This window comes from Mastomys coucha, unplaced genomic scaffold (assembly GCF_008632895.1).
Source record: "Mastomys coucha isolate ucsf_1 unplaced genomic scaffold, UCSF_Mcou_1 pScaffold1, whole genome shotgun sequence".
Classification (NCBI taxonomy): domain Eukaryota; kingdom Metazoa; phylum Chordata; class Mammalia; order Rodentia; family Muridae; genus Mastomys; species Mastomys coucha.
This window is the reverse complement of record NW_022196891.1, coordinates 92,209,068-92,235,793: the sequence shown is the minus strand read 5'-3', so window position 1 is coordinate 92,235,793 and position 26,726 is coordinate 92,209,068. Positions and strand designations below refer to the sequence as shown.

At 40.6% G+C, this 26,726-nt stretch overlaps 1 protein-coding gene across 2 annotated transcripts; it reads right to left on the bottom strand.

Moving 5' to 3' along the window:
• Positions 1–2,953: 2,953 nt before the first annotated feature.
• Positions 2,954–25,731, bottom strand: Cd34 (CD34 molecule). Of its 2 annotated transcripts, none has more exons than XM_031339766.1 (8): positions 25,477–25,731; positions 15,659–15,826; positions 14,753–15,012; positions 13,256–13,336; positions 5,811–5,967; positions 5,522–5,574; positions 5,153–5,317; positions 2,954–4,450 (listed from the first exon to the last, which is right to left on the bottom strand). In XM_031339766.1, exons 1-8 carry the CDS (start codon positions 25,553–25,555, stop codon positions 4,265–4,267), a joined length of 1,149 nt encoding a protein of 382 aa, XP_031195626.1. In that variant the 5' UTR covers positions 25,556–25,731; the 3' UTR covers positions 2,954–4,264. The 2 variants fall into 2 exon arrangements, with proteins under 2 accessions (XP_031195626.1, XP_031195636.1); XM_031339776.1 differs by having other exon boundaries at positions 4,308–4,601.
• Between the last annotated feature and the right edge of the window lie 995 nt (positions 25,732–26,726).

Genomic DNA, 26,726 nt, shown 5'->3' with positions numbered 1-26,726 from the left:
CCACAAATGAGGAAATAGAAAGTGAAGAGGATTTGAAATTCAATACAAGGTCAGATAGCTAATATCAGAGCTGAATCCATCTGTGGCTTGTCTGATTCCAAAGCCTCATGGGTTGACCACAAAGAAGCTCAAGCAGGTCCAAGCAGTTCCATTCATGAACCAAGTGTTACTTAGGAAATTCTTCTGTGGGAGAGCCATGAAGCTAAGAGGATAGTGAATTGATTGACCAAGGCCAGTGTCATTCAGATGAGTTATAGCTTAGAATAACTGCTGGCCTATAGTTTTGTGTCTGAGACCCTTACAATGCCAAAGTCCATCTCTGCTGAATGGCTGTTCTGATTGCTTCATCTGATGATGCTGCCATCCCTGAATTGTATTGTGTTGTGTTCATCTTTGGTAAGACATACTCAGGGAAGACAAAGCAGACAGTCTTTTGCTTACTGAATACTAACTTCATATGTAAATCTTCATTAATTTGTTTGCCAGTGGTGTCTAAAATGGCTAGCCAAATTATGGAGGCTCCTACAAAAAGTTCCACAAAGAACTACGAAAAGCATAGTTCATTGCTGTTCTAGTTTTATCTCTGTTAATATGATCAAACACTGACCAAACTCAACTTGGAGATGAGAGAGGTTACCTGACTCATCAAGGGAAGTTAGGGCAAGGGCTCAAGACAGGAACCTGGAGGCAAAAACTGGAGCAGAGATTGTGGGAAAATGTTCCTTACTCTCTTGTTCTCAGGTTCATATCCTGCTATCTTTCTTATACCTCACAGGACTGCCTACATTGGTCAACAATTAAGAAAAAACACATAGACATGTCTACAGGCCAATATCATAGAGGCAATTCCTCAAATAGTGTTCTGTCCTTTGGTAGCTATCATGGTTATCAAGTCAATTCTTAAAATATCACAGTGATTGTCTACAGGCCTCAGTACTAGCTAAGGTTTCAGTCTCCACCAAGGAGTCTTGGAACATATTGAAGAGGAAGCTTATCATAGTTCTGAATATTACCTGAAAATGTATGTGTATTTTTACTGAGCTAAAACATCTTGCTATTTTTCTCCTCTTCTAGAGCTCTTTGAATGTTTGCTTCATCCTGTATTTAGAGCAGCAGCCACACAGTGTCCTTCATAAGACTTGTTGAATAGCTAAATTGCAATAGAAAATCCTTGGGCTATGAGTAGGTTTATAAGGAAATGAGGAGCATCCTATGGCAAAAACATTGTTAGCCTATCCCTGAGCTTATGCCATGACAAGGGGGACATAAGTTTGATTTATTTAGAAGAGACAGAAAGAGGGTAGTATACTTCTCCAGACATGAAGGACATTGTCATATATCTGTTTATATGAAAATCTGGCAAGAGTCCATGTGTACAACCATAATGAATGTAGAGCTTCATAACCTCCTAGGATTTTTGTTCTAGGCTCAAGACTTGCTAGGCTTTTGACTCCTGTACAGTATGCAGTGGTGAAATGATGCAAAAATGTAGTTCTAAACTCACTCTGAAACATGCCACTGGCATCAAGATACCCAGTTAAAGGAACCTAGAGGCCTCTGCAGAAGAGCAGGAAGCTAAGATGAAAGGAAGCCTCACATTCAAGATAAACTTCCTAAATCTTTGGTGTGGGTTTTCTGTACACAGGGAGTTGAACTAAATGTATCTTTAAAGTCCTTTCCATTGTTACCTTTCTATGCTTGTGTGTGTGCATGCGTGTGTGTGTGTGTGTGTGTTAATAATGCAGTAAACTGGACTAGATTGTTAAGGGTAGGCCGACACAAGAGAGAAACCCAACAAACACAAAATACCAGTACTGAGGCTGACCAGTGGGAACCCAGCAGGGCCAGCAGGTGGTGCCATTGCTGCATCATGATTTTTAGGCCTGATCTGAAAGTGATGTTTTAGGAAGCAAATGAGGCCTTTAGAGTAAGCTTCTAAGCCATCATGGACACTACTCCATCTATCCCCAGAACATACACACCTTTCCCCTAAAGTCTTTACCCTCGAAAACTCAGAGTAAAATGGTTCTGAGGCCCGGCTGCTTTTTTTCCTCCCTCTAATGTTTCCAAAGACTCCATTCCCAGAACTTATTACTTCCAGACACCACTAGCCAGGGCCAGAACCCTAACTGGTCATTCACTATAAAACATGTTATCAAATGGAGGGTAACTAGACTTTTATGTTCAAACACCATCTTGCCTTTTTCAGATACCCCAAACAACCACCACATTTTGGGCAAGGTCGAGCCTTGTCCCTTAGGTTTCTTAATCCTAGGGAGAAGTTTCCACTAGCGAAGTTAGACAAAAACTAGAAATAAACAGGTTGAAGATGTATCTGATTTTGACAAGATAAAACTGAAGGAATAAATTTTTGTTTAGCCTCTGATCTCCTATGCATTTAGGGGTGTTTCTAGAGGCCTCTGAAAGTCCAGCAGCACCCCTCCTCCACTTCCTGTGGCATGAGGGCAGATCACCTAGAATTTGGTGTGAGCAAGTGCTTATATGTGGCTGCTGTATTCTGGGATTGGCAGCCAGATCCAGAATAGACTTCCCATAGTCCTTCCTGGTTATGCTATGAGCTAGGTTAGAGGATGCTCAGATAATATGAATCCTCCCTCCCTTTTAATATATATATATTTTGCATTCAGCCACTTATATGCCTCTCTTCTCAGAAAGATGTTTTTGAATACCCAACATGCTTCACCTTTTTGAAAGAGGATTGCAACTTGATTCCTCCCTACTATGGAAAGCTTCCAGCCTCTCTGCCTCTCAACATGGAAGGGAACTTTTCACAAAGTCACAAGTTCTGGGTATCCTGGCTGGTACCTGTGTCCCTCTACTATGGCAGTCTCCTCCTTGGTTGACCTCCCCCATACTGCCACACAATCTTTCCAAACCTGATATGGAAACCAGTCAGTCAGTTAGCACACTCAGCATTATAGGACCACAGCAAAGATTTCATCATCATTTTAATTACATCATTCCCACTCATCACGTTTATTCAGAAGAAAATCCACCCAATCCTCTCATCTCTGGAAAGTTTTGTTCCTATCCATCATTAAAATCAGGACCCCTGTTCTCCCCTTAACCCCAGGAGAGGAAGCTTATAGTCTTTGTAGATATCCTGAATCTCTCATCACAAAGGGGTATAAAATAGTGAAGGGGTTTGGACTAGAAAAGGCACAGACAGAAAGGAATCTGCTAGGGGACAGAGGCTACAGCTCCCCCAGGAGTCAAAGGGAGGGGGAAGTCATGTAGTTTAGAGAAGGCCAATGGCCTCAGAGCAAGAGGATTCCTTTGAAGAGCTCAGGTCAGGAGGTTTAGCTCAGCTGGGCCTGGTAGCTCAAGCCTATAATCCAAACTACTTGGAAGCCTAAAGCAAGAGTTTAAGTTTAAGGTCTGCCTGGACTATATAGTTCAAAGCAAGTCTGATCACATACATGAGACCTTGTCTCTAAGTAAAAAGGGGGAAGTGGGCTGGGGATATAGCTCAATGGTAGCACATTTATTTGCCCAACATGTGTGAAGCTCTGGGTTCAAACCCCAGCAATAAAATAAAACAAAAAAACAGAGGCTCAGTTCAAAGTCTAGTTCCACTGTCCTGTATATGTTGAACCAATGAGATTTCTGTGTGGGCCCAAGGGGTCAGATTGAGCTGTTGCTCTAAAACATTGAGCAAGCTCCAGACAGAAAGTTGTCCTGGCCTCTGTAGACAGACATTCAGGAACAGGTGAACAAGAGAGAAGTTGGTGACTAAATCCACAGTGTCTTGAAGTTATAAGGGATGTATTTTTTTTAAGGATGTATTTTAAAATAACACTTTTCTGGCTGTACCCTTGCAAGGGAGCACATGTCAGTGAATACCTTGGTTTCCATAAAGTAGGGGAAGAAGCAGTAAGAAAGCAAAGTTTCCTGGAAATAAGTTGTATCTTGGAAAAGCCAGTCTTCTGGAGAGTTCCCATGAAGAGGCAAGAGAGGAGTAAAGGGTCCAGGGCAAGTGTTACATAGCCCCCAACCTTTTGGGCAGCTCCTCTAGTAATAGGCTTCTTCCAACCACAACTTGACCCAAAGGTTAGAGATTGGATTCAGGAAGCTGAATGTGCAGAGGGCAGTTTATCTGCCTCTCCAAAGGTGAAGAGTCCCAGGAACAGTCTCAGAAGTGTATGTTATAGGAGAAAGTCGGACATTAGCTGAAGGCAGCATGAAGTCAGAGACAGAGATGCCACTTTCCTGGATACCACCCAGTTTTGCCCACCCAGCCAAATCACAGTTCTGTGTCAGCCACCACATGTTGTCTTGCTGAATGGCCGTTTCTGGAAGTGGCCTGGCCGGTCCCGTTCTCCTGAGCCCCTCGGGTCACATTGGCCTTTCCCTGAGTCTCAGGGGAGGCCCCAGGTCCTGAGCTATAGCCCTGGCCTCCACCATTCTCCGTGTAATAAGGGTCTTCACCCTGGACAGTATAGAAATAAAGTAGCATTATCTGATAAGCAGGGTTGTGAGGTACCATGAGGAGAGCACAAAGGAAGTAGGAGTAGGGGCAGAGCAGGTACAGCTACATGTGCAGCCTCTTTTCTTCCCAACAGCCATCAAGGTTCCAGCTCCTAGAGGAGAAAGGACAGAGGAGAGGCACCACACCATGTCAATGTGGCTCAGTAACCAACCCCATAAGAAACCAGTCTCAGGGGCAGAAGAGCCTCCCCAGTAGACACCAGTCATTGGCAAAAATCAACCTTCAGCTTTTCCCCTCCCCCCTACCCAGAACACTTTAAGAGTAGACTTCCCTTCCATATGTCCCATGTTTGTGAGCAAAATGGCACCTACAGGCCATTTAATATGTTTACAAATAAGCATGTCCAATTTAACAGCCTATTCTCTCTTATCCAGCTAAACTATCTGAAAGAAAATGAGTAGATGACATAAATCATCAGTTGTGACATTGACTAGCAGATGAGTTTGCCCCAGTTTACCCTTCTACAGATTTGCTGCATTGATGTTCCTACTCTTTTGTAAATACAATGTCTTCATTCATGCATATCCCTATGTCAAAAATGTCTTTTATGATACTTCTCCTTCTCCCTTTCATGACATCTATGGGCCTCCCCAGAAGTTCTTTGTCTTTCTCATTTGCTTGTCCCTGTATCCCCAAACTGACCAGCCTTTCTCCTGTAGGGCTCCAACTGCGACGGTTCATCAGGAAATAACCAGTGGTGCCTAAGATGGCCAGTAGAACTCCTGAGGTGACCAGTGCAATAAGAGTTTTTCGGGAATAGCTCTGGTGGCTCCCAATATCTTGTTTATTGAAGCTTTGGATCCCCAGCTTAAAGAAAAGACAAACAAATGGAAGCATGTCACATGTGGAAAAGGAGTTCTAGTGAGAAGCCCAGACCATTCCATATCCCTTGATGGAATCCCCTGATGAAGACTGTCAGAGGATAGAAAGAAAGGAGGGGGACGCTTGAAGGTCACCAGTTCCTCTCCTGATCCAGTGTTCCCCATAAGATGCATGATCTTGTGAACATACCTTTCTCAAGTCAGACTGGCGCTTTTCCATAAGCTGGAGTTTGCTGGAAAGTTCTAGAATTAGAAACAGGGGTTGTTAAATCTAGAAGCTAATCTAGCTCATATTGATCTATCCACCCATGTTGTCCTAGAGGCTCTTTTATTCAAAGTGGTTCTTTTTCAGCTAGACCTTTCTTCCCAGCAACTGTGGTTTCTTAAGCTGAGGTATAGGAACTCCAACCAGGATCTTCTAACATGAGCCCCATTTAATTTTAGCCTTATTCAATCCAAAGCCTCTAAGTGGACCTTACCTGTGCTATTGGCCAAGACCATCAGCAAACACTCAGGCCTAACCTCAGACTGGGCTAGAAGCAGGGAGCAGACACTAGCACCAGCATCAGCATCAGCCTCCTCCTTTCTACACAGTATTTGGATTAGATCTTCTCCCTTTTCCTTCTTAAACTCCTCCTGGGAAGACAGAAAAGAAAAAAGGAAGAAGAAAAAAGAAAAGAAAAGAAACCAAGAGGTGAAATTACTAGTAACCCTGAATCTCATCTAGAGTCTCTGGTAATAATTCTGATTCAAGTCACATTATTATGCCCTCCACAAGAAATCCTTCTTTCTAGAATTCCAATGTAAAACATCAGTGCTGACTTATGTACAATAATACAGTAAGAAAAAAATGAGATGTAAACATACAATCAGGAAATATTTCCTTATTCAATAATTTCCTGTATATGCATGCTGCTCAAACCGAATTCAGAATCACCACTAACACCAAATTAATGCAATAGTGACTATTTAATGCCAATTAATAACAAAAAATAATTTTCTTCATTGTTACACCAGCTCTAAATGATAGTAAAAAGCCAAAAAAGGTGAGGAGTGGAGAAAGCCAATGAGTATTGACTACACAATCTCCTTGAAGCTTCTTCCTTTTTACTGTCCCAAGACTATATCAGCAATCCCTGCTCACAATGGCATATTGTTTATATTGAAAGCATAGAAACCAATTTAATGAAATTTCCAGGTCTTCCTTCAGGTTGCTGATTGGTCTGCAGGTCTCAGGAACTCAGGAGATAAGCCCCCATCATTTTTAGCAACTAAGTCTTAGGAGTTGGAGGCCCTGACTATATCCTTTGAAATGGGCTCTCCCATTGCCCAGAACTTACTGTAGAGCCTCCTATCAAAATTGCCTCCCTCACACAACCCGAACCAAGACATTCTCCAGTTTTGATGGTAGATGTCAAAGGAGAAAATGCTTCATAGATATGACAACATTCCTGTTAGGGGAAAACTGCTGAAGGTTATAACCATCATCAGACCTGAGCCTTTTGGAGAAGGCTTCCTGTCTGGAGGCAGGTCTGCTGCCCATAGTAGAGTCCAGAGGTCTTTACAGTTGGAAGGGAGCCTGGGTATTTTCCTTTTATTGAGATCTGAGGAAGGAAAACCTTCTTTGTGCCTGTACCAGACAAAGTCAAGATTGGCCTTAGGCCCTCAGGGATTACAGAGAGCAGTAGGAAAATAACTGGGTATGAGTGAGGCCAGAAGGACGTGGCTGGCCTTATAAGCTCTCCACTTTGGCAAAGCACCCTCCCTAACACTATGCTCTTCAGGTTAGGAGGGAGACTACACACAATGACTCAGGGTTCTTTATGAGTCTTTGGTTAAAATGTTTGCTTCCTGAAAAGACTAGGGGCAGGTCTCCCACAGAATTTAAACAAAATCTAAACAAAATGGAACCTTCTGCCATTTTCCAGTGCTAAGAAGCTGTACTTTGACAATATAAAGCCATTCAAGCTCTGATAATGACTTGCTATCATGAACTGTCAGAAAATGCGTATGTGTGTTTATGTGTTTGTCTGTCTTTATGTGAGGATAAGGTGGATGGTAAGAGAAGAAGCTATGAATTTCACATGTTCTTGTCTATATATATAGATATATGGCAGTTAAAATAAATGTAAACTACTATAGCTAATGCTCAATCTCAGGTACCTTTCACATCTTTATTTATCTGGCCCTCCCACTAGTCAAGAAAGTGAGTATTGTAATTCTTTTATTCTTTTTATTTTTACAGATGAAGAAACTGAAACACAAAGATTAGTTACCTTTGGAAAAATATAACAAAGAACTGAAGTTTGCAAAAGAGGGCAAAGACACATTCAAATTGTGTTAGCAGAAATAATTCATTGTGCTTAGGTAAAGCTGTTGCGGGGGGGGGTTGGGTGGGCATGGAAGCAAGTCTCATGTGTGATAGTCTGCCCAGCCCCACTATAGCTAAAATAAGATGAAAAGACCCTACCATCTCTGTTTTTCTTCATGTCCTGCAAGACTCAACTCCAGGAAGTGAGTCACCTCTTTGGCAAATTGGATATTAATGCTTGGTCTCCAATTTTCTAGAATCTTTTCAAGTCATCATCAACTAGTCTGTTCTGGGTTCCTCATCTCTAAACTGATCATGTGGTGACTACTACAGTAATGTATAAAATATTTAATACACAAGGATTGTGATTGGTATTAAACAGCAGACATTACTATTATTCCTAATAATCATAGTTCTCAATGTAATGCTTAGGGATGCAAACTGTGATCATCTTCTGTCTCACTGTTGTCATTTCTCTCTGACTAAATTGTATGACTCCTGAGTGCCCATGTATTGAGGGTGATGGTACAAGTTATGTAATTTTGAACCAATGCCACACTTTTTATTGTACAAAATAAGCAAAAGAACTCAAAAACTTGTTGTTGAGCCTAACATCCCAACTGGTTGGCCTCTCCCTGGAATCCTTCCACTGTACAATTAGTTTGTTGGATTAAATTCAAGGCAGTAACAGTCACCAGCTTCCCACTCTGGGATCTACCAGCCCCAATGAATTGTGTTTGCACTGGAGAATAACAGGTGGATCCTGAACAAAACACAATGCTTCTACGGATGCTTAAGATAAACATCCTCTCCCAAGAGACACTGCAGGCAAACACATGAGAGAGTGGGCAGGAAGAAGCCACAGAATCACCATTTTGTTTGTGAGAATCACATTTAAAAGTTTCTAACTACTTTTGTGTACACATGTTACTTTCAAAAAAATATTACTAACCTTTCTAGAGGGGCATCCTCAAATTCTGCAATGTTACCATATTAAATGTTCTTACCATATTAAAGAAGCACATCAAATATTGGGGTGGAGAAGAGGGTACAGGCATATTTATAAAGGATCTTTGAGATATTTAACAATGCTCAATTTCTAGGATCAATTGTCCCCCATTGTGTTCTGAATAGGTTTTTGTTTGTTTGTTTGTTTTTTGTCAACTTGACACAAGTTTAAAATTATTTGGGAAGAGGGACCCTCAATTGAAAAGATGACCCCAGAAGATTTTTCTGTAGCCAAGTCTGTAGTGCATTTTCTTAACGAGTGATTGATATGGAGAGCCCAACCCATTGTAGGTAGTACCATGTCTGGGAATGTGGTGGCCCCTGGATTGTGTAATAAAGCAGGCTAAGCAAGCTAGGAGCAAGCAAACCAGTAAGCAGCACTCCTCCATGGACTCTGCACGATCTGCCTTGACTTTCAACCCTTTTCTCCTCGACTTGCTTTTGGTCATGGTGTTTATCATGACAATAAGAAACCTTACCTAAGACACCCTGCTGCCACATATTTCAAAGTAATTTTATATACATTGCTGTATTAAATTTGGCAGTGCAGGCAAAACCCATATCTTCATTGAAGAGACTGGAATAGTTAAGGGATTGTTGTTACAGGTTAAACAAATGGGTAATGACTAAGCAGAAGACATTCAATTGTATCCAAATCTTTCTTTCCAACAGACAGTCTTCCTCCATATGTAACTGACGTATTTTGTATGGAAACTGACATTTAGTGCTTGGGTAGAGGGCAAGGAGGCAGAGGCTATGTGATCAGAGGTTGGAAACAGTCTGCCTCAAAGGAAGTTAGTATAATGTATAAGTGAGGCAATGTGAGCTGAGTAGATATGAACTTTGAAAAGGTAACCAAACGACCCAGTTTCATCTTTGTGAGTTGTATGGATACAAATAGTAAATATAACAGACATGACACTAAATAAATACTGTAGTTCCAAAAATTATGCTTGTAGTAAAGAACTTGAATTGATATTTCTCCAGTGATACAGATGCCAAGGAGCACAGGAAAAGATTTTCAATATCACTAAGCACCAGGGAAATGTAAACTTAACCATAATGAGATAACTATTCACATCCATTAGGTTGACTATGTATTTAAAACAGAGTAGAGGTAAGTAGGTGCTAATAAAGATGCAGTGGAACTTGAGCCCTTGTATAATGTTTGCAGAAATATTAAATAGTACAGCCACTATTTTAAAAACCAGTAAGATGGACTGGAGTATATATTACAAGAGAACTTGCTTAGAATATACAACAACTTGGATCAATCTCAAGAATGCAAACAAAAGAAAAATATAGTAGTTCTTCTAAAATAGATTTAGCATATTATTTAGCAACTATACAGCTTTTTACCTCAAAAGTTTATATTAGGGTGTCATAAAACATGTCCATATGTGTTCATAGCCACTTTACTCACAATAGCAAACATGGAAAAACAAGTGTCTACTAATGAATGAGTGGACAGACAGAATGAAGTACACATACATAATGGAATATTATTCAGACTTAGTCAAGAAGTAATTTATGTTATAATCTACTCATATCAATATCTAGGATAACCAAGTTCATGGAGATAGACAGGAGAGCAGTAGTTGCCTGGGGATGGGGAACCATGTCATAGGAAGATACATAGAGTTCTATAGAGACTGGCTGCAAGGTGTAGTGTTGATGTTCAACATTACTCAGCTTTAATTAGAAATTGTAAGGGTAGTACTTTTCATGTTGTGGGTATTTTGCCACAATTAACAATGTTGGTGAATTCCCCTGCACATATGACTATGATATAAGAAAATAAAGTAATCTTACGTTTTAGAAATAGTCTTGAGAATCTTGACCACAAACACTAAATTAGTAGATAGTAAAGTGGAAAGAATGGAAATTAGACCTAGGGAGACATGATGCTCTGCTCAAAAGAACTTTGAGATTAAGCAACATGCTTGAAAACATGCTATTCCTTAACATGTATAAGATGCTCAGAAGCAAAGAATGCAGAATGGGAGAGTTAATGGGGAGTTAGTGTTACAGAATGTTTATATGAAAAGATCTAAGTGGTCCATACAGGGAGAGCTAGCACCTTGGTGCTCACCTTGCAAAATGAGGACTAGGAAAGCTGAAAACCACATGCACAGTTATGTTGAAACTTGTACTAGGTAGGTATCAGTATCAAATGAGTTCTCCATGATGTGTTAATATGAAAAAACCAAATCCTTTCCTAATTTGGGGTGTAGGTAGGGCCTGAGTCCCCCACTAGTACAGTGGTTCTTAACCTTCTCAGTGCTGTGGTTCTTTAGTATAGTCCCTCATGTTGTGATAAGCCCCAATCATAAAATGTTACTACTTCACAACTGTAATTTTGCTATGGTTATGAATCCTAATACAAATATCTGTGTTTTCCAGTTGTCTCAGGCAACCCCCATGAAAGAATCCTTTGATCCCAAAGGGGTCGTGACCCACATGTTGAGAACCTCTGCACCAGGAAAGCCAGTTCTTAAAAGCCCTCTGACACCAAGCAGACATGCAACCTATGGCAGCTAGGAGGCACTGTACCCTTTGCAATAGACTATTAGACTAGCAGGACTCAAGGAAGGGAATCTTGAAACACTGGAAGCCATGGTTAGAAATTCTGGATCCAGAGAAAAATTACCCCAGGAGGGCTGCTTGGGCCTTGGGAGGAAGAGCTCTGAGGAAGAAATGGGATGTTCATCGATGGAAACTCCAGAGGATAATAACACTTCACATGTGTTCTGTAGTGGTAGACTTAGTGAAGTGTGGAAGTCTTGTTATTGGCTCATGTGTAAGTTGGGGGAGGCTGCTCTACCAGACCCTAATCATAGATCCTCCACCGATCTCAAAGGAATACACATAGAGTTCTCTGGTCAGGAATGAAGCAGACTGACAGCATAGGCCACAGGTAGAAAGAGAGTAGCACTTATCTTAGATGATGACGCTAGTTATATATGATCCTGAGGACAGCAGACAGATAGGAAAAATACTCTGCAGTTGTCTCTACTGAGTACAAAGAACTAGCACACACACACGCACATGCACACACACACGCACACACACACACACACACACACACACACAAATGAAAGAATACACCATTAGGATAGGCAAAATAAAAATGATGGGATTATTTTGTCTTTATCTTTAACCAGTAAGGTTAGAAATTGGCATCGGGCACACATTAACTGTTGCTTGTACTTTGCCTATTTATATTTACCCTAAATGTTTTTGAAAACTGCACTGAGTTATTCTAAAAACATGTATCTATGATTTCTGCCACTTTTAAATGCTCTAAGTTAAAGGATCCTTTTAATATGTAGTTTAAAAAGATTTGTAAGTCAGAGGTATCCACCTGATAGCTGTAGGTAAGAAACCAGTTATTTGAATAGCCAAAATAAATGAGGCATGTTCCCTACAGCCTAAAGTCTGTCTAAACCATGTAGCCAGCTGTTACCTACAACTTTGCATTCACTGCATTCCCAATTTGTAAGAAGACATTTTACTGTAAAAGAAAACAGCACTTTTTCTTTCACATTCATTTTTCTCGAGAGCCCTGTTACTGTCAGGAAACAGGATTTATTGTAACACACAAAATACACACCATGCCATATGCATTCTCACCAATGCAGTCTGACAAGAAAATGAAATAAAAATCACTATTGTTTTTAAAAAATGAGAAAAATAACACATCATAGCAGATACCTTGGTAGTTCACTTTAAAAATGAAAAAGAACCAACCCAGAAACTCCTAGAATTAACAGGTTCAAGAAGGGCACAAACTAAAGATAAATATTAGACTCCAATAATTTTTTAATATCTATATGATAGCAAATTTTATATGTTAGGATATCCTTGTTTAAAATCCATCAAACTTCTAGTAAACAGTGTTGGGGCCTCAGCAGCAAACAATTGCCTAGTATGTACAAGATCTTAGGTTCCATTCCTACTCAAAAGAAAAAAAATATGTTGAAGGGGAGTGGGAACAAATAGGGAAACATTTTAAATTTTAAAAAATGATAAAAGACACATAATAAGACTAGAAAAAACCTCGAGGATTTCAGACAAGTTCCAATTCAAATTTGTGTGACTTTTTAATATTTTCTTTTTAAAAAGAGTTACGAACCATACTTTTGTGGTCTAATTAGAAAAGATCTGGCTCATTGGATAGTAAAAGTACTGTAATATAAAAACACAACAAATTAAAATGGACAAATAAAATACCTCTGAAGTACCAGGTCATATAAAAACTTGATTAAACACAAAAATAAATTCAGTGTGCACTAAAGAGTTACATATAACTCTTTTGAGTTACATTTTAGTTGAATGGTTCATATCTGGGCAACAAAAAGGACTTTCTCTATATAAAAGCAAGGTTAAATCTGACATCAAATAACAACAAAATTTATTTTAAATTGTTTTTCCCCTCTTGCTCACTAGATGGGGCCCCTGACTACCCAAATCCAAGGTTCAATATCAGAAATAGCCTGACTATGCTAAGCTCCCAGATTCCTTATTCAGAGGAGGCCACTCCAGGGTAGCATCAGGGTTTCAGAGGGGTTGGGGTGTGTGGGAGGAAGACCAAGGCCAACTTACACAACTAGATGCTTCACTTAGTTCCAGACAGATGCCATGAGCCAACCTCACTTCTCGGATTCCTGAACATTTGATTTCTCCCTATAGTAAAAGAAAAACAAAGTGAATATGAAATCATCCTTGCCCGTCACTTCTTCCCCACCTCATTTCTGACAAGATATTCTCTTGAAAAGTTTAGGAAAAAGGAAATTTAAAGCTTGTCAGAGGCCTAGAGATTTCTGTTATTTATTTATTTACTTCTTTTTTTGAGACAGTTCTTATTCTATAGCTCAGGGTAGACCAGAATTCACAATGTAGCTATGTAACCTGTGCTGGCCTCAACTCATAATTGTCCTGCCTTTAGTTGTGATTTCAGACATGCTCAGTGACATTTGAAATAAAAATTGAGCATCCTTAATCAAAAAATTCAGAATATAAAGTGTTTGAGAATCTAAATCTTTGAAATCTCTAATGTGGTGCTGCAAGTGGGAGATACACTCTACAGACTTTTGAGTGTATAAAATTATTGAAAAGTATGATATAAAATTACCTTTAAATTATGTACATATGGTATATATGAAGCACAGACAAGTTCTACATTTTGATTTGGGTCTTATCCTCAAGATATCTCATTATTTATTCCAAAATCGAATTAAGTATTCTGAAATAAAAATTCTGGACCAAAGATTTTCAGATAAGGGCACTCAGAGTGTAGTTACATTGTTTGTTCCCATCTCATAAACTTCTCCCATGAGAGAATTAAGCCTTTTGTTAAAAAATCTAGACCTTAAGCAAGAGGCTATTTGCTTATCTTGGAAACCCCTGTTTTAGGTGATGCTTAAAGGGGAAAAGAGGAAATTGTTTTGTTTTTCTCCTCAGTCAATTACACACAGACAATGGAGTGTCCAGGCAGCTGTTGGTGACACCTGTTTTTCTCTTGGCCCCTAAGTGTCTTTCCATTTATCTGCTACCTCTTTAAAAAACAACAACAACACAACAACAACAAAACTAGGCTTCTGTGGCTGTCTGTAGGCCATATGCTCTAATTTCTGTCCTTCAGATTGAAAGCTGGTGATTGCCACAGGCTCAAGCCCAAGAAAGTTGGACTGAACTAACCACCCCTATGTGTCCAGTTCTCAATTCGGCAGATGACATCTTCACTGCCAGTCTGGCCTGGGACAGCCACTGAGCCCTTACATATATGAGAAATACTTTGCCCTAAATATTTTAAGAAAGGAAATCCCAGTAGACAGGAGACAGATATAAATATTCCCAAAGGGAAATGGTGCCTCTGAAGAATTAGAGAACTAGAAGGATCTCTAAGAATCTCCCTAAAATGCAAAACCTAAAGCACAGATAGACTTCTCACTGGACTCCACCCTCTCCTCCCCATTTTCCTACTCACTTGCCTTTCTAGCAATATAAAATACATATTCCGTGTTGACTCCAAGATACCTAAATCTCATGCTTTTATGAGCAGTGAGGCATAATCTGCCATTTGGGGCCCAACTCACCCACCTTAATGGCACTCGGGGCGGAAGATGATGTGTAAGAATATGGCTCAGTGGGTGATGTCATCTCAAAGCTGATATTCGTAGGTGAATAATCAGAAATATTTATAGATGGCAGGCTGGGCTTCCAGGTCTTCTCTGAAGTGGAAATACTGTCAGAAGTAGTAGACAGTATGACAGTTGGAGAAGTCTGTGGTTGTGAAAAGGTGTATGGAGTTCCAGAGCCTGAAGGGATCCCAGAGGTAGCTGTAAAGTTGACCGTAGTCTCTGGAATACACCAAAACAGTATATATGTATCTGCACCATGCACTCAGAAACACACAATCTCATTTTGTGGATTTCTGCACAGAAACAGGAATTTGGTGAGGTTACAGTTACTTTATATCTTAACACTGGCCCAGTTCATTTCAAGCCAGCAGTTAGAACCATAGCTATAATATAAAACAAGGGTGTCCACCATTTTATTAACATTGTAACAGGATATTATCATCACAAATATATTGGACCTTATTTGTAGCTAACCTGAGATGCATGAGGCCTTGCATGTATCAGATTGGCCATGCAAGATCTATAATGTAGCTGAGGTGCACTCCAATTATGAAACTGAAAGTTTTATCCTACAGAAGGCCTTTAGTTTGTTTGAACCCAGACCCATCTTTTGCCACTTAGAAGAGAACAGAGACATCCATCAATGGAATCCAATCTGATCCTTATGTATACCAGCTGAACTTAGCATTAGTATGAGAAGCAGTCCTATTCTGGACCCACTTGTAATCTATGGCCTACAAATGTTTCCAACACAGAGAAGGCCATTTAGAACTTATTTAAAAATACCATTTCTTGAGTCATTGGTTTGTATGACCCCCATCTGTGGTGGGGGAACAGGCTATACTAGCTGAGTACTTCTGGTTACCTGAGATGGCTGCTGTGGTCTTACTGCTGTCCTGATAGAACAAGTAGTGGCTGGTACTTCCAGGGATGCTAGATGTGATATTTTCCTCAATGGACTCGTTTGTAGGAACTGATGGAGATATTCCTTGGGTAGATGTCTCCGTTGCAACAAAAGTCAAGTTATTTAGATCTGTGAACCCAGAGGTTACAGGGAAATAAGGACAAGTTAGAACCTGACCTTCCTGGAGCCTCATGAAAACACCTAATTCAATTTCATGACTTTAGGTGAATCTGACTGGAACATCCCTGCTGTCCATGATAATGGAGAAACATTAATAATATATTCCTAGACATCAAACTAGTTTCCTATGACTAGGCTTTCCCTAATGAAATATACTGAACATTTATAAACACAGGAATGTCACAAATAATTAAAAACTGTAGCAACCCAGAAATAAAAGTCAATGTTTGTAATGTGTTTAGCAAAATACCAAGATGCAAAATATTACCTATATAAACATTACAAGGATTGAAAATGTGAGAAAGGCTATGTTCCTAGCTCCATTTTACATTTCTTTTTTGCTCAAATTCTATTAATTATCAAAAATAATCTGGATTCATACTTTCTCTATGAAAATCCCCTTGCATAATTTTTCATCTTCAGTCTTGCTCATTTACAAACCTCATGACCTTCAAACCCATTGTCCTTTTCTTTAAATGAGGAACTCAACTGCAGTGAGCAACCTGGAGATTTCTTTCAGGAGGTTCTAAGCTGGAATTCACCTTGATGGGACTGGTTTCTCATTCTGTCTCATAGAAGGAGGACAGAGAGCTTTGCCAGACTCACATATTTTCAAGCATGCATACCTCAGTTTAATCCTTAAATATAGATTGTTTGTCTATTTTTACATGAATTGTCAGGAAATCAAACTACTAAATTGGAATGATTCTTGATCTATGCATTCTCTGAATACCCTTATGAATGTCCTTGCACATTCTTCTATATATCCTTAGACTTAGGAAGGAGAACCTTGACCTCGTACCTTATGTGTCCCAAATCCTGTTTTACTTCCTGTTTGGTCAAACCAGGATGACTCTAGATCACACTTTGGAGACTACAAGTCTTCATACACCTTGCTCCAATGGCTCTTTGCTCACATTCAGACCTGCATTAACCTGTGATGGCCTGTCCTTCTAGGGGCGAACTTTAGTACCACAATGTGTACTTCCAAGGTCCAGGAGTAACTGTTTGAATGGAGAAGGGTTAGCATATGGGTATACTAGTGTCCCATGTGTACACGCCAAATCCTCCACACTGAGGGTCTGAATCATGTGAAGGAAGAAAGTAAAGTGGGGCTGGAGAGATGGCTCAGCGGTTAAGAGCACTGACTGCTCTTCCAAAGGTCTTGAGTTCAAATCCCAGCAACCACATGGTGGCTCACAACCATCTGTAATGGGATCTGATGCCTTCTTCTGGTTTGTCTGAAGACAGCTACAGTGTTCTTACATATAATAAATAAATCTTAAAAAAAAAATAAAGTAAGGGAAGTGGGATGGGGCCAGACTTATTAGTAGAAAGAAGAAGAAAGAAGTAGACTGAGGCCAGAGTTGTGGGCAGGAAGAAGGGAAGGACCGCAAACTGGGGCCAAGTTCTATCTTGTCCTGACCAGTCACTTAAGACTGAAATCCAAAAATGTTAAAGTTCCAGATTCAAAGTTAGTTTTCTTAGTGACTGGGAAGGTGTATGTTTAAGGTATCAGGATGAGCTGTTTAGTTTACAAGTTGGCCTCAGCTACAAATGTGAAGTTCAAGCATACAAGAGGATATAGGCCCCTTTGTGAATTGTTCAGGAACTGACTTAGACTCCACAGCTGTCAACTGTAATACCATTTGCAAGGACATCTGAAGTGTATCACTAAATTTTCCTGATTGAAATCTAGCTCTGTATTTTTTCCATTACCCAAGGTCAACAACAATGTAGACTGATTGCTATTGCCATCAATATCTAGAGGGAAGTTAGAATTTTAACTTCTAGCTAACTCAAGGCCAAGAATATTTTCTATAGGTGCTATCCAGGGTTCTATCTCCCACCTTTACCATCTTCCTAACCAGTAGCAAGTAGGCTGTATTAATAATGACCACAGAAATCATGTTTTATTATGTGTCAGGTAAATAGGGGAAAAAGTAATATTACTATCTTCATTCTAAAAATGAAAAACCTATGTCACCAAGTTGTTGTTCAGGGGAAGAATATAGATCATTTGGGCAAGCAGCAAAGAATGTAGGTCTTGCTGACTTGGTAGTTGTTAAGGATCTCAAAGCCTTGTGGACAGTAGGATATATGTGTATTCCTATTTAGTTTAGATAGAGAAGCCAACTTAAGCTACTTCTCTCTTAAGACAGGACCCCACCAATCTGACCCTAAGACATGAATTTATTATAAGGGCAAGTGGTGGTAGCATCCAGACACTGAATTAAAGGAATCATATTCTCAATGTACCATTCTAAGATATCCCTTGAATTCCCCCTTTGAAATGCTTCTTTCTGTCCACACCCTCCTTGTTCTACTCAAACACGTCAATTCCTGGGAATCCCATCTGGTCTAGGTTGGCTCAACCCCAAAGGAAACCAGGCCAGGCTGAGATGATGTCATGCTTTTGAACCCCTCCCCCAAGGGGCCTCCTTCACCCAGACAAACAATTTTGAACTTTTCCAGATGTGAAGAGAGACCCACTGCAAGTTCTAAAGACAGAGGTGCCTGTTCCAGAACAGTGAATCAACTCCAGATCCAAGCCAGCCATAGACCCACTGGGGATGGGCTCCCAGCTGTAGCAGCCTCATCCCTCCCACTCTTTGGCCAGATTGCAATTGAAAAGAGGACCCAAGACAGATGTATAGCTCCAAACCTAGAGTAAGCAGCAAAGCTTGTGAGGCTACAGGAACAGAACAAAGAAGAGGGACAGAAAAGCAAGGTTAAGTGAAGAGCTAAATAAGAACTGGCTTACCATGAGGGACTACTATAGCCTTAAGTCAGGAGCCACTCCTGGCTTATAAACTGCAGCCTAGGTCCTTCTCTGATGCATCCCTGGGCCTTACTTAGCCTCTAGGGCTCTTTTGCAGAACTAATGCACTATAACGAAGGCTGGCAATGTGTCTTTTGTTCTCTCTTTCTACCTATATCCACTACCTTAAACCATCAAACACTGGCCTTCTTTCTCCAAATTTCTGATTCCCATGCTAGAAGGGAATAAGAGAAGCCTACACTCCCTGAAAGCCTTTCAGATGCTGAAAATCAAAGAAGGAAACCTTTCTGCCATTCCACATGGACATGAGGAAGAGCACCTCTCTCATGCCTCATGAAAGATAGATTAACTCAGAACTAAGTAAAATCCTGCTCCTGAATTTAGTTACTAGTCTGTCCTGTGCTACCTTGAAGACTCTACTTAACCTAGTTATTCTAGTAGCTTTGATGTATGTCTACCTTATATGTGCCAAAGGGGACCAGAAGAAAAAGTTGGATCCCCTGGAAGATAGAGTTACAGAAGATTGTAAACTGCCAACTGGAGGCTGAGCCTGCCTGCATCCTCTTCAATAACAGCAAGTGCTCTCGAGCACTAAGTCATCTTTCTAACTTTCTTGTCAATCTTCACTTAACAAACTTGGAACAAGACAGGAGACAAGCTATTGGCAAGTTATTAAATGAGGATTTTAGGACACCAACAGATGTAACACCAAGAATTTTTGTAGTGAAATTCACACACTGACCTTGCAGGTACTTACTTAGGTAATACAATATCAATACTGTATTCACATAGTAAATGTGAATATAAGCCTGGTTATACTGATATTCCAGTCAAAGTTGAAAGTTAGAAGTATATAGGGAGAAGCAGCAGCTGAAAACTAAGAAACTGAAACTTCAAAATGAGAAACATACACTTGAATCATGAAAGTTAAACTCCTTTGGGTAAGTCCTCTGAAGAAGCAAAGGCTTGTGTAATACATTTTGAAAAAAAATTTACTTAATATTAGTAAATTGGAGATTTATATTTTTTATTCCAGTTTTTATAATATATATTTTTATATGTAGAATATATATTCCAGTTTTGTCCAGTTTTGGTAAAAAGATTACATATTCTAAAAGATTAAATAGGTTACTTTTTATTACTTAAATAACCAATTTTCCATATATACTTGGTCTATTTTTTTCAGATTTCTATTTAGTTTGAGAGTTTGTGTGTGTGTTTTGTTGTTGTTGTTGTTTTTTGTTTTTATTTTAGAGAAGTGCCATGTAGCCCAGGCTACATGACACTTTATGCAACCCACTTTAGCTAAGGATGGTGCTGTACTCCTGTTTGCAATGCCTAAGATTCCTGAGTGCTGAGATTACTGGGGTGCACAACCACACCAGGCTAGTTATATTTCTTTTCTGATGATATTTTCTGATCATGTCCTCAGCCAGCCCCTAACCAGTACAACATTCTGAATATATCTATCGTGAAGTCACATCCCCTGAGAGGTGAGCCACTGGACTACTCAATTTGAAGGTAGAACTGCCCAGAGACAAAGAGGCCAAGCTTTGCACATAGATGCTCCAAGTGCTTCTCTCCTGTGTTCTAGCTGTGTGGCTCCAAGGCAATTGAGAACTTTTAAACTTCTCCAGTAAAATGAAATCAAAGTAGGCCCTGCCTTCTGGTTGTTCTGAGGAACAAAGAAGGTGAGGAAATACAAAGTAGTCAGACTGTCTGGTCTTTGACTATCAGTTATGAAAGGGCTCTTCCTTCTGCTTTTGCAGAGCAGAACTTATCTCTATCACTCATCTGGCACAAAGTCCCACAAGTTGCTTCCTCAGGGGAGGTTTAACTGACTTTCTCCTTACTTCAGTTATAAATTTTCTTGAATGTCAAGACTTTTTTTTTTTTTAACATACATGCATTTTATTCAGGATGCTTGACAGATCCTGCAGCTCTAGGACAGACAACAGAGTTGAGCAGTAGTACTACTCACACTTACCACCTATAGCATTCTACTCTTTTATTTTTAAATATTTATTTATTTATTTATTATATGTAAGTATACTGTAGCTGCCTTCAGACACTCCAGAAGAGGGAGTCAGATCTCGCTATGGATGGTTGTGAGCCACCATGTGGTTGCTGGGAATTGAACTCAGGACCTTCAGAAGAGCAACTCTTTCCAGCCCCAGCATTTTACTCTTATTCTGATACTCTATGGTTTATTATTATTTATTACTATTTATTATTATTATTATTATTATTATTATTATTATGTGTGATAAAGAGAGAGTGGAGGAAGAGAGGGAGAAAAAGAATGAGATGAATGCAGACAAGGATATACCACAGTACACACAGAGGTCAGAGGACAATTCACAGTCATTTTTCTCCTACCATTTGGGTTCTGGGGATCAAACTCAGGTCCTCAAACTTGCATGACAAACACTTTTACCCACTGAGTCATCTTGCTGGCCCTAATGTTCTGTTTAAAGAGGAAACTTATTGCATTAGGGAGTGGCTGTGTAAAGATATCTAATTATCTCCATATAATGAGGAAAATTCTAGAATCCAAGTCACATTGCAAAAGACCTGATTTTATTTCATCCCAATCAAGAGTTAGCAACTATAGCTCCTAAAACAAGTTCTGTATTGGAGTTGATATTGTTTGGTCAGTCAGTCAAGCATGTCATCTATATTTTCAAGTGTCATAAAGTCATACAAAGTCATATGCATCAGAAGCCACATCCAGATCCCAAGCCTGGGATGCTTTCTGTCTTGCCTTTCATAAGAAAAGTTTATAAATAGCCCTCTTGGAGACTAATTTCACTTTCCTTAATGTGCATTTTTTTCCTTAAGCACCAGAAACGTGCAAAGGATCTTACAAAGTTCTGAAGAAAACACAAAATAACATAAAATACTATCATTAGAAATGTCAAGTAGCACTCCTTTCCTTCTTTAGGCCTTAGCATTGCGGTGATTTACACGAATATCTCTAGGACTGAGGCTGATTAGACAGGTCTTTAGGGATTTTCATGAAACTTGGGACAATCCAAATAATAGAAATAGGACAATGATAAGAAGTTAGAAAAAGGCTAATTTCACAGTGATACAGGAAGAGAACTAACTGCAGTTTGATTTTTTTAAGTGGGATGAGCTCATTAGTAGGTAAGTGAGCATTCAAAAAAATCTTATTAGAGACTCTTCACACCTGTTCTGTACCACAAGTTTGAGCCATTGTTGTACCAGAACAAAGGACTTGACAGATTTCCTTAATTTCAGAAGTAAGGCAGAGTTGTCAGCTAAACTGGCCTGAGCATCCACACTACATTGAGATTTTCCCATTATATTCAAATAGCTTGTCTTCATCCCTTCACTTCTGTAGATCCTTAGGAGGCCTACATTTCTTCTACTTTCATTTCTTTCATTTTTCTGGTGCCACTCATTTCTGGATGGCAGCTTAGTGCCTTGGTCACTACAATCATTTCTGAAGGTCAGACACCAAAGCACCATTTTCTTCAGTCTCCCTGAGTTCTTCTCTGGCAAACCTGCTATTTGTAGACAATTTTTGCCAAAGATTTAAAAGCATGGAATGAAATTTCAGGGTAACCAGAAGAGACAGTAGCATACCATGAAATGTTAGTTAATGCTGCGCTAATAAAGCTATTCTATAGGAAATCTCCTTTAAAGCTTCCTTGGATTCTGGAGTCCTTCTGTCTTCATCTCTTGACCCACCCCAATATAAGACTCTACTTCCCACTTAGCCACCCTGCCTCCTGCCTATCCTTGAATATTGAGAACTTGTCTAATGTTCTGAGATTTCTTACCCAAAGAACCATTTACACATTTTCTTAAGCAATGGAGTAGACTGCCTAGAGATAACCACTTTTCTAAGGGGCTTGCTTTTATTTTCCACTCCAGGAAGCAGCAGACTTCCCAGTTAAGCCAGGAGGCCTTTTCCTTTGCATCATTAGGGAAATGATTCATTCCCTGCCCATCCCAAGTGTAGGTCCAGGAAAGTACCTTGCCAGGCCTTCCAATTTGTTTGGATCTCTACCCTACCCTACCCCAAGATGCATGCACCAGTCTCCCTGTAGCACAGCCAGGACACTTGATAGCAAATTTAAAGACACTATGTTTTTATTTTTTTAGCCAACATAATCATTATGTTCTGTCCTGGCCACTATGAACATTTCTTTTAGAGATGAATTTGTGGTCTTTTTCCATGCCTTCATATTTTTAATTTGTCACAATATAGGACATTTAGTCAGATAAATCAAAGTCAATGAAAGAAGGAAACCCAAGTACTGGAGCCTGGAGCTGGGGAACCCTGAAAGTAAGCTTAGGTCCTCAGGCCAGAAATCCAAAGGAAATCAGGCAAGGTCATAAACAGTGGAATATGTTCCCCTTTTGCTTACTATCATCATCATCATCATCATCATCATCATCATCATCATCATCATCATCATCATCATCATCACCATCATCATCATCACCATCATCATCATCATTATTTTTTGGTGTTTTGAGACAGGGTTTCTCTGTGTAGCCCTAGCTGTCCTGGAACTCACTCTGTAGACCAGGCTGGCCTTGAACTCAGAAATCCGCCTGCCTGTCTCCCAAGTGCTTCTTTTGCTTATTTTTTTTCCCATGATTTTGTCCTCATCTTTATCTGCTACAATTTGGCACTCCTTGACTTGGGCTTTTGGAGACAAAGACAGCTCAGGAAAGGAAAGCAGTAAGGGCAACTCAAATGAACAGGCCCAAGATGATGGAGCCAAAGGGATAGAGGAGAGGCCTAGGCTCTTGCCTGCTTATCAGCCAGGCAGGAGTGCTGCCCAAGATGAAGAACATTTGCTAAGGTTGGGAAGCCTGGTCTAGACCTTTAAGGCACTGAATTACTTGGCAGTCCCCAAACTCTTACTCCTCTTTATCATGTAGCAGTGAAAATATCTGATAAAAGTATTTTCCCTTTTCTTTTTCCCTTCTTACATGCAGCCCCAGGCAGGGTATGGTTGTGGATCATCCGATTCAAAGAATCCAAAGGAAGAAAAGCAATGTGAGTAGGAGCTGGAGGTAGTGTTGGAGTAAGGGAAAAGAGGGGCCCTGGGGAAGGATACCCAGGTAAAAGGGTTCTTAGTTACCTGAAAGACTTTTAGGTCAGCTGGAGCATGAAAGTGTTGCCTGGTGGTCCCCAGCCACAACCCAGACTCTGGTCACTGATCTTTCTTGCCCCTGAAAAAGTGACACTTGTGGTTGTCTAGTAGGTGTTCACACTACCTTCTCATGGGACAGAAGAGAACTGTATTTTCAGAATGACTTTCCATCCTATACCAACTTTCCCAGTAATAATAGCGCAGTTGTCAACGGTGGACATTTTAAATTACATAATTCATTGGTTTAATTTATCTTACAACTTATTCCAGGACAGAAAGTAATAGCATTAACAAACAAAAGAATCTCAACACAAATCCTAGGAAGTTCTTGGAGAAAGTACAGAGCCTTGGCTGGCTTATGAAGTCTAGCTGGGTTAGGAATGGTGGCCCCTGCCCTGCCCTTTACCCTAAAGCTGAGACACTGATATCTTCAGCATATTTCCCCAAGGTTTGCCGAGGTTTTTATGCTCTCTCCACCCTGGCCCATTCAGCCCAAGACAAGGCTGACACTGGCCAGCTGAGGAAATAAGGAAAGACAGCACTCCACCCAGTTTGGGTCAATGCTGAGCTCAGTAACTAAAAGAATAAGTGTAGAGCATCAGATGAGGACTCCAGCCCATTGTTACCTACCTGTGCACAGTGTAGCATCATTCTGGGAATTTTAGTCTAAGCAAGTTTTACTCCATCTAAATGGACATGTTCAGGGCTGCCAATTAGGTGAACCCAGAACCTAATTCAACTTCTCCTCTGCCAGCTCTCGTTGGGGGCAGACCCAAAGGCAATGACACTGAAGACTGGGAGCAAAGAGGGCTTGTGGGTAGATCCAGGTCACTCTACAGAGCCATGGTGAGTGACCTTTAAGATATACAATGGAGATTTAGGAGCCCCAAGGGTTAAAAACAAAATGAGTAATTCACAACACTGAAAAACCTCTAAGGACATGAGATGGGATGAAGAACAACACCCTCCAATGCAATAAAGTTTGCTATAGACTGAGTGAATAATACTTTTTTTGCCAACCTAAGAGGGGAAGAGCTTAAGAAGTAAGAATATGCGTGGGCATCAGAAGGTGTCTTGGCCTGTCCACTAGCTTTAGAATCTGAAGGGAAGCAGAGCAAGAAAATTCCAATTAGCAATGAATGTATGTTTATGCACAGGGAGGGCTGGTGAGCAGAAGGACTTGGTGTGTACACCAAACCACCTCCCTACTAGCATCTGCATGGTTTCTGCAGGGGCGACTCTAGCTTTCTAATCTGAAATTTAAAATTGTCCTTTTTTTTCCCTCTGCCTGTTCTTTATTCCAGACTCCTCCACTAGCAACGTCACTCAGTCCTCCTTGAAGGTCTCTTGGCCCTTATTGGGAATGGCTACCCTCACAAATTCTTTATGTCCATGTTCTGTGAACAATGGGTGCCTGGACCCTTCTCTGGACTACTCTGGGCCCTTGCTTCCTCAATTAAGGAGAGTTACAGAACTTTTCCTTCCTTCTGTCTGCATTCTAGCTCCAACTTTGAGCTTTGCACCTTCAGCCACGCGCAGAGGAGCTGGCATCCCCAGCACTACCAGAGTAAGCTCACACCTAGTTCCAGCGCAGGATTCCCAGGTGAGGTCAGTGGCCGGGGTCTTCCCTCCTCCCGGCCCATAGCCTGCCCCCTTGGCCTTCAGCTGTTAATACTCACGCAGCAGACTTATCAGGCAGAGAGCTACCCAGCCCCATGGCAGCAGGAGCCCCGCGCGCGCTCCCCTGTGGACCTGCATTCTTGTGTACCGCTCCGGAGATGCGCTCGGTGCAGGAGGCGGCCCGGCGCGGGACGCGCTCCTCCGCCCTGCGCAGGGGTGGGGGATACTGGCTCTCCTCCCCTGCTCCCTGTCCGGAGTGGGTGGGGGATGCTGGCTTATCCCCTCCCTGTTGCGTCTTGGCTAGGCCAGTCCCTCTCCTGGGTTGTTGCCTTTCCTCCTTCACTTTTAACTGTGTGTGTCATCTTGGCTGCGTCTGGGCAGGGTCAAATTTCTCCTTTCTGATTTCTTTATTTTCAAGTGTTAAGTGTGGTAGGAAGCCACTGTGTACGCCTGAGTTTACGGGAGTATGATTTTCAGCAAAGCAGGAAATAACACAAATCCAAGACACCTTTAAAGATAGTCACAGTGGAATCTGTGCTGCATGTTAAAAGTGAGCAGGACACGAATAGGACACTAATAGCCTTTTCACACGTCTGGACCATCTGCTATCCTACCATCTCTCTTTTACACTCATTTCCCAGCAAAATCCACAGAATTTGTATCATTTTTCCTGTGACCATCCATATTTTCTTAGTTAGTTGGGTCACAGCAATTTTCAATACCATAAAGATAATATAGATACTCTATGGCACGTGGCTTTTTTCCAATGTTCCCTCTTCAACCCTGGATTTAAGTTTCCTGATTCTATGGAAGCTTTACTTGCCCTCCCTTCAGACAAAGGATTTCTTAGATTTCTACCCTCCCCTACCTAACATACCTTCTAGCACTCCTTGTCCTTCTCCAAGCAATGTTGCTGCATGTTGATGCACTGGATTGCAGGATTCTAGTTGGGTAGTCAGACTAGTCATGGGTCAGAAAGATCAAGGCAGGAGGAGAGAAAAGCAAGACAAGGCAGATGAAGTTAAGTAGAAGTTAAGGTAGATGTTAAGATAAGAAACAAAAGGGTCTATGATGATGACTGTAAATACTTAGCCCTACTTTTCCCATACTGTCTGGTCACATAGCCTAAAGGGAGAAAGAAAGATCAGACAAACACCCTGGAGAACTTTTTGTATTTATTTCTCTGAAGATCTACCACCATGAGGGAAGTAGATTTGTTTGTGTTGTGTATCCTGGACCTAATATACCTTTGGGTTGAGAAGAAGAGTCTCAATCCTCAAATCTATACTCTTACCCTGTTACATATCAC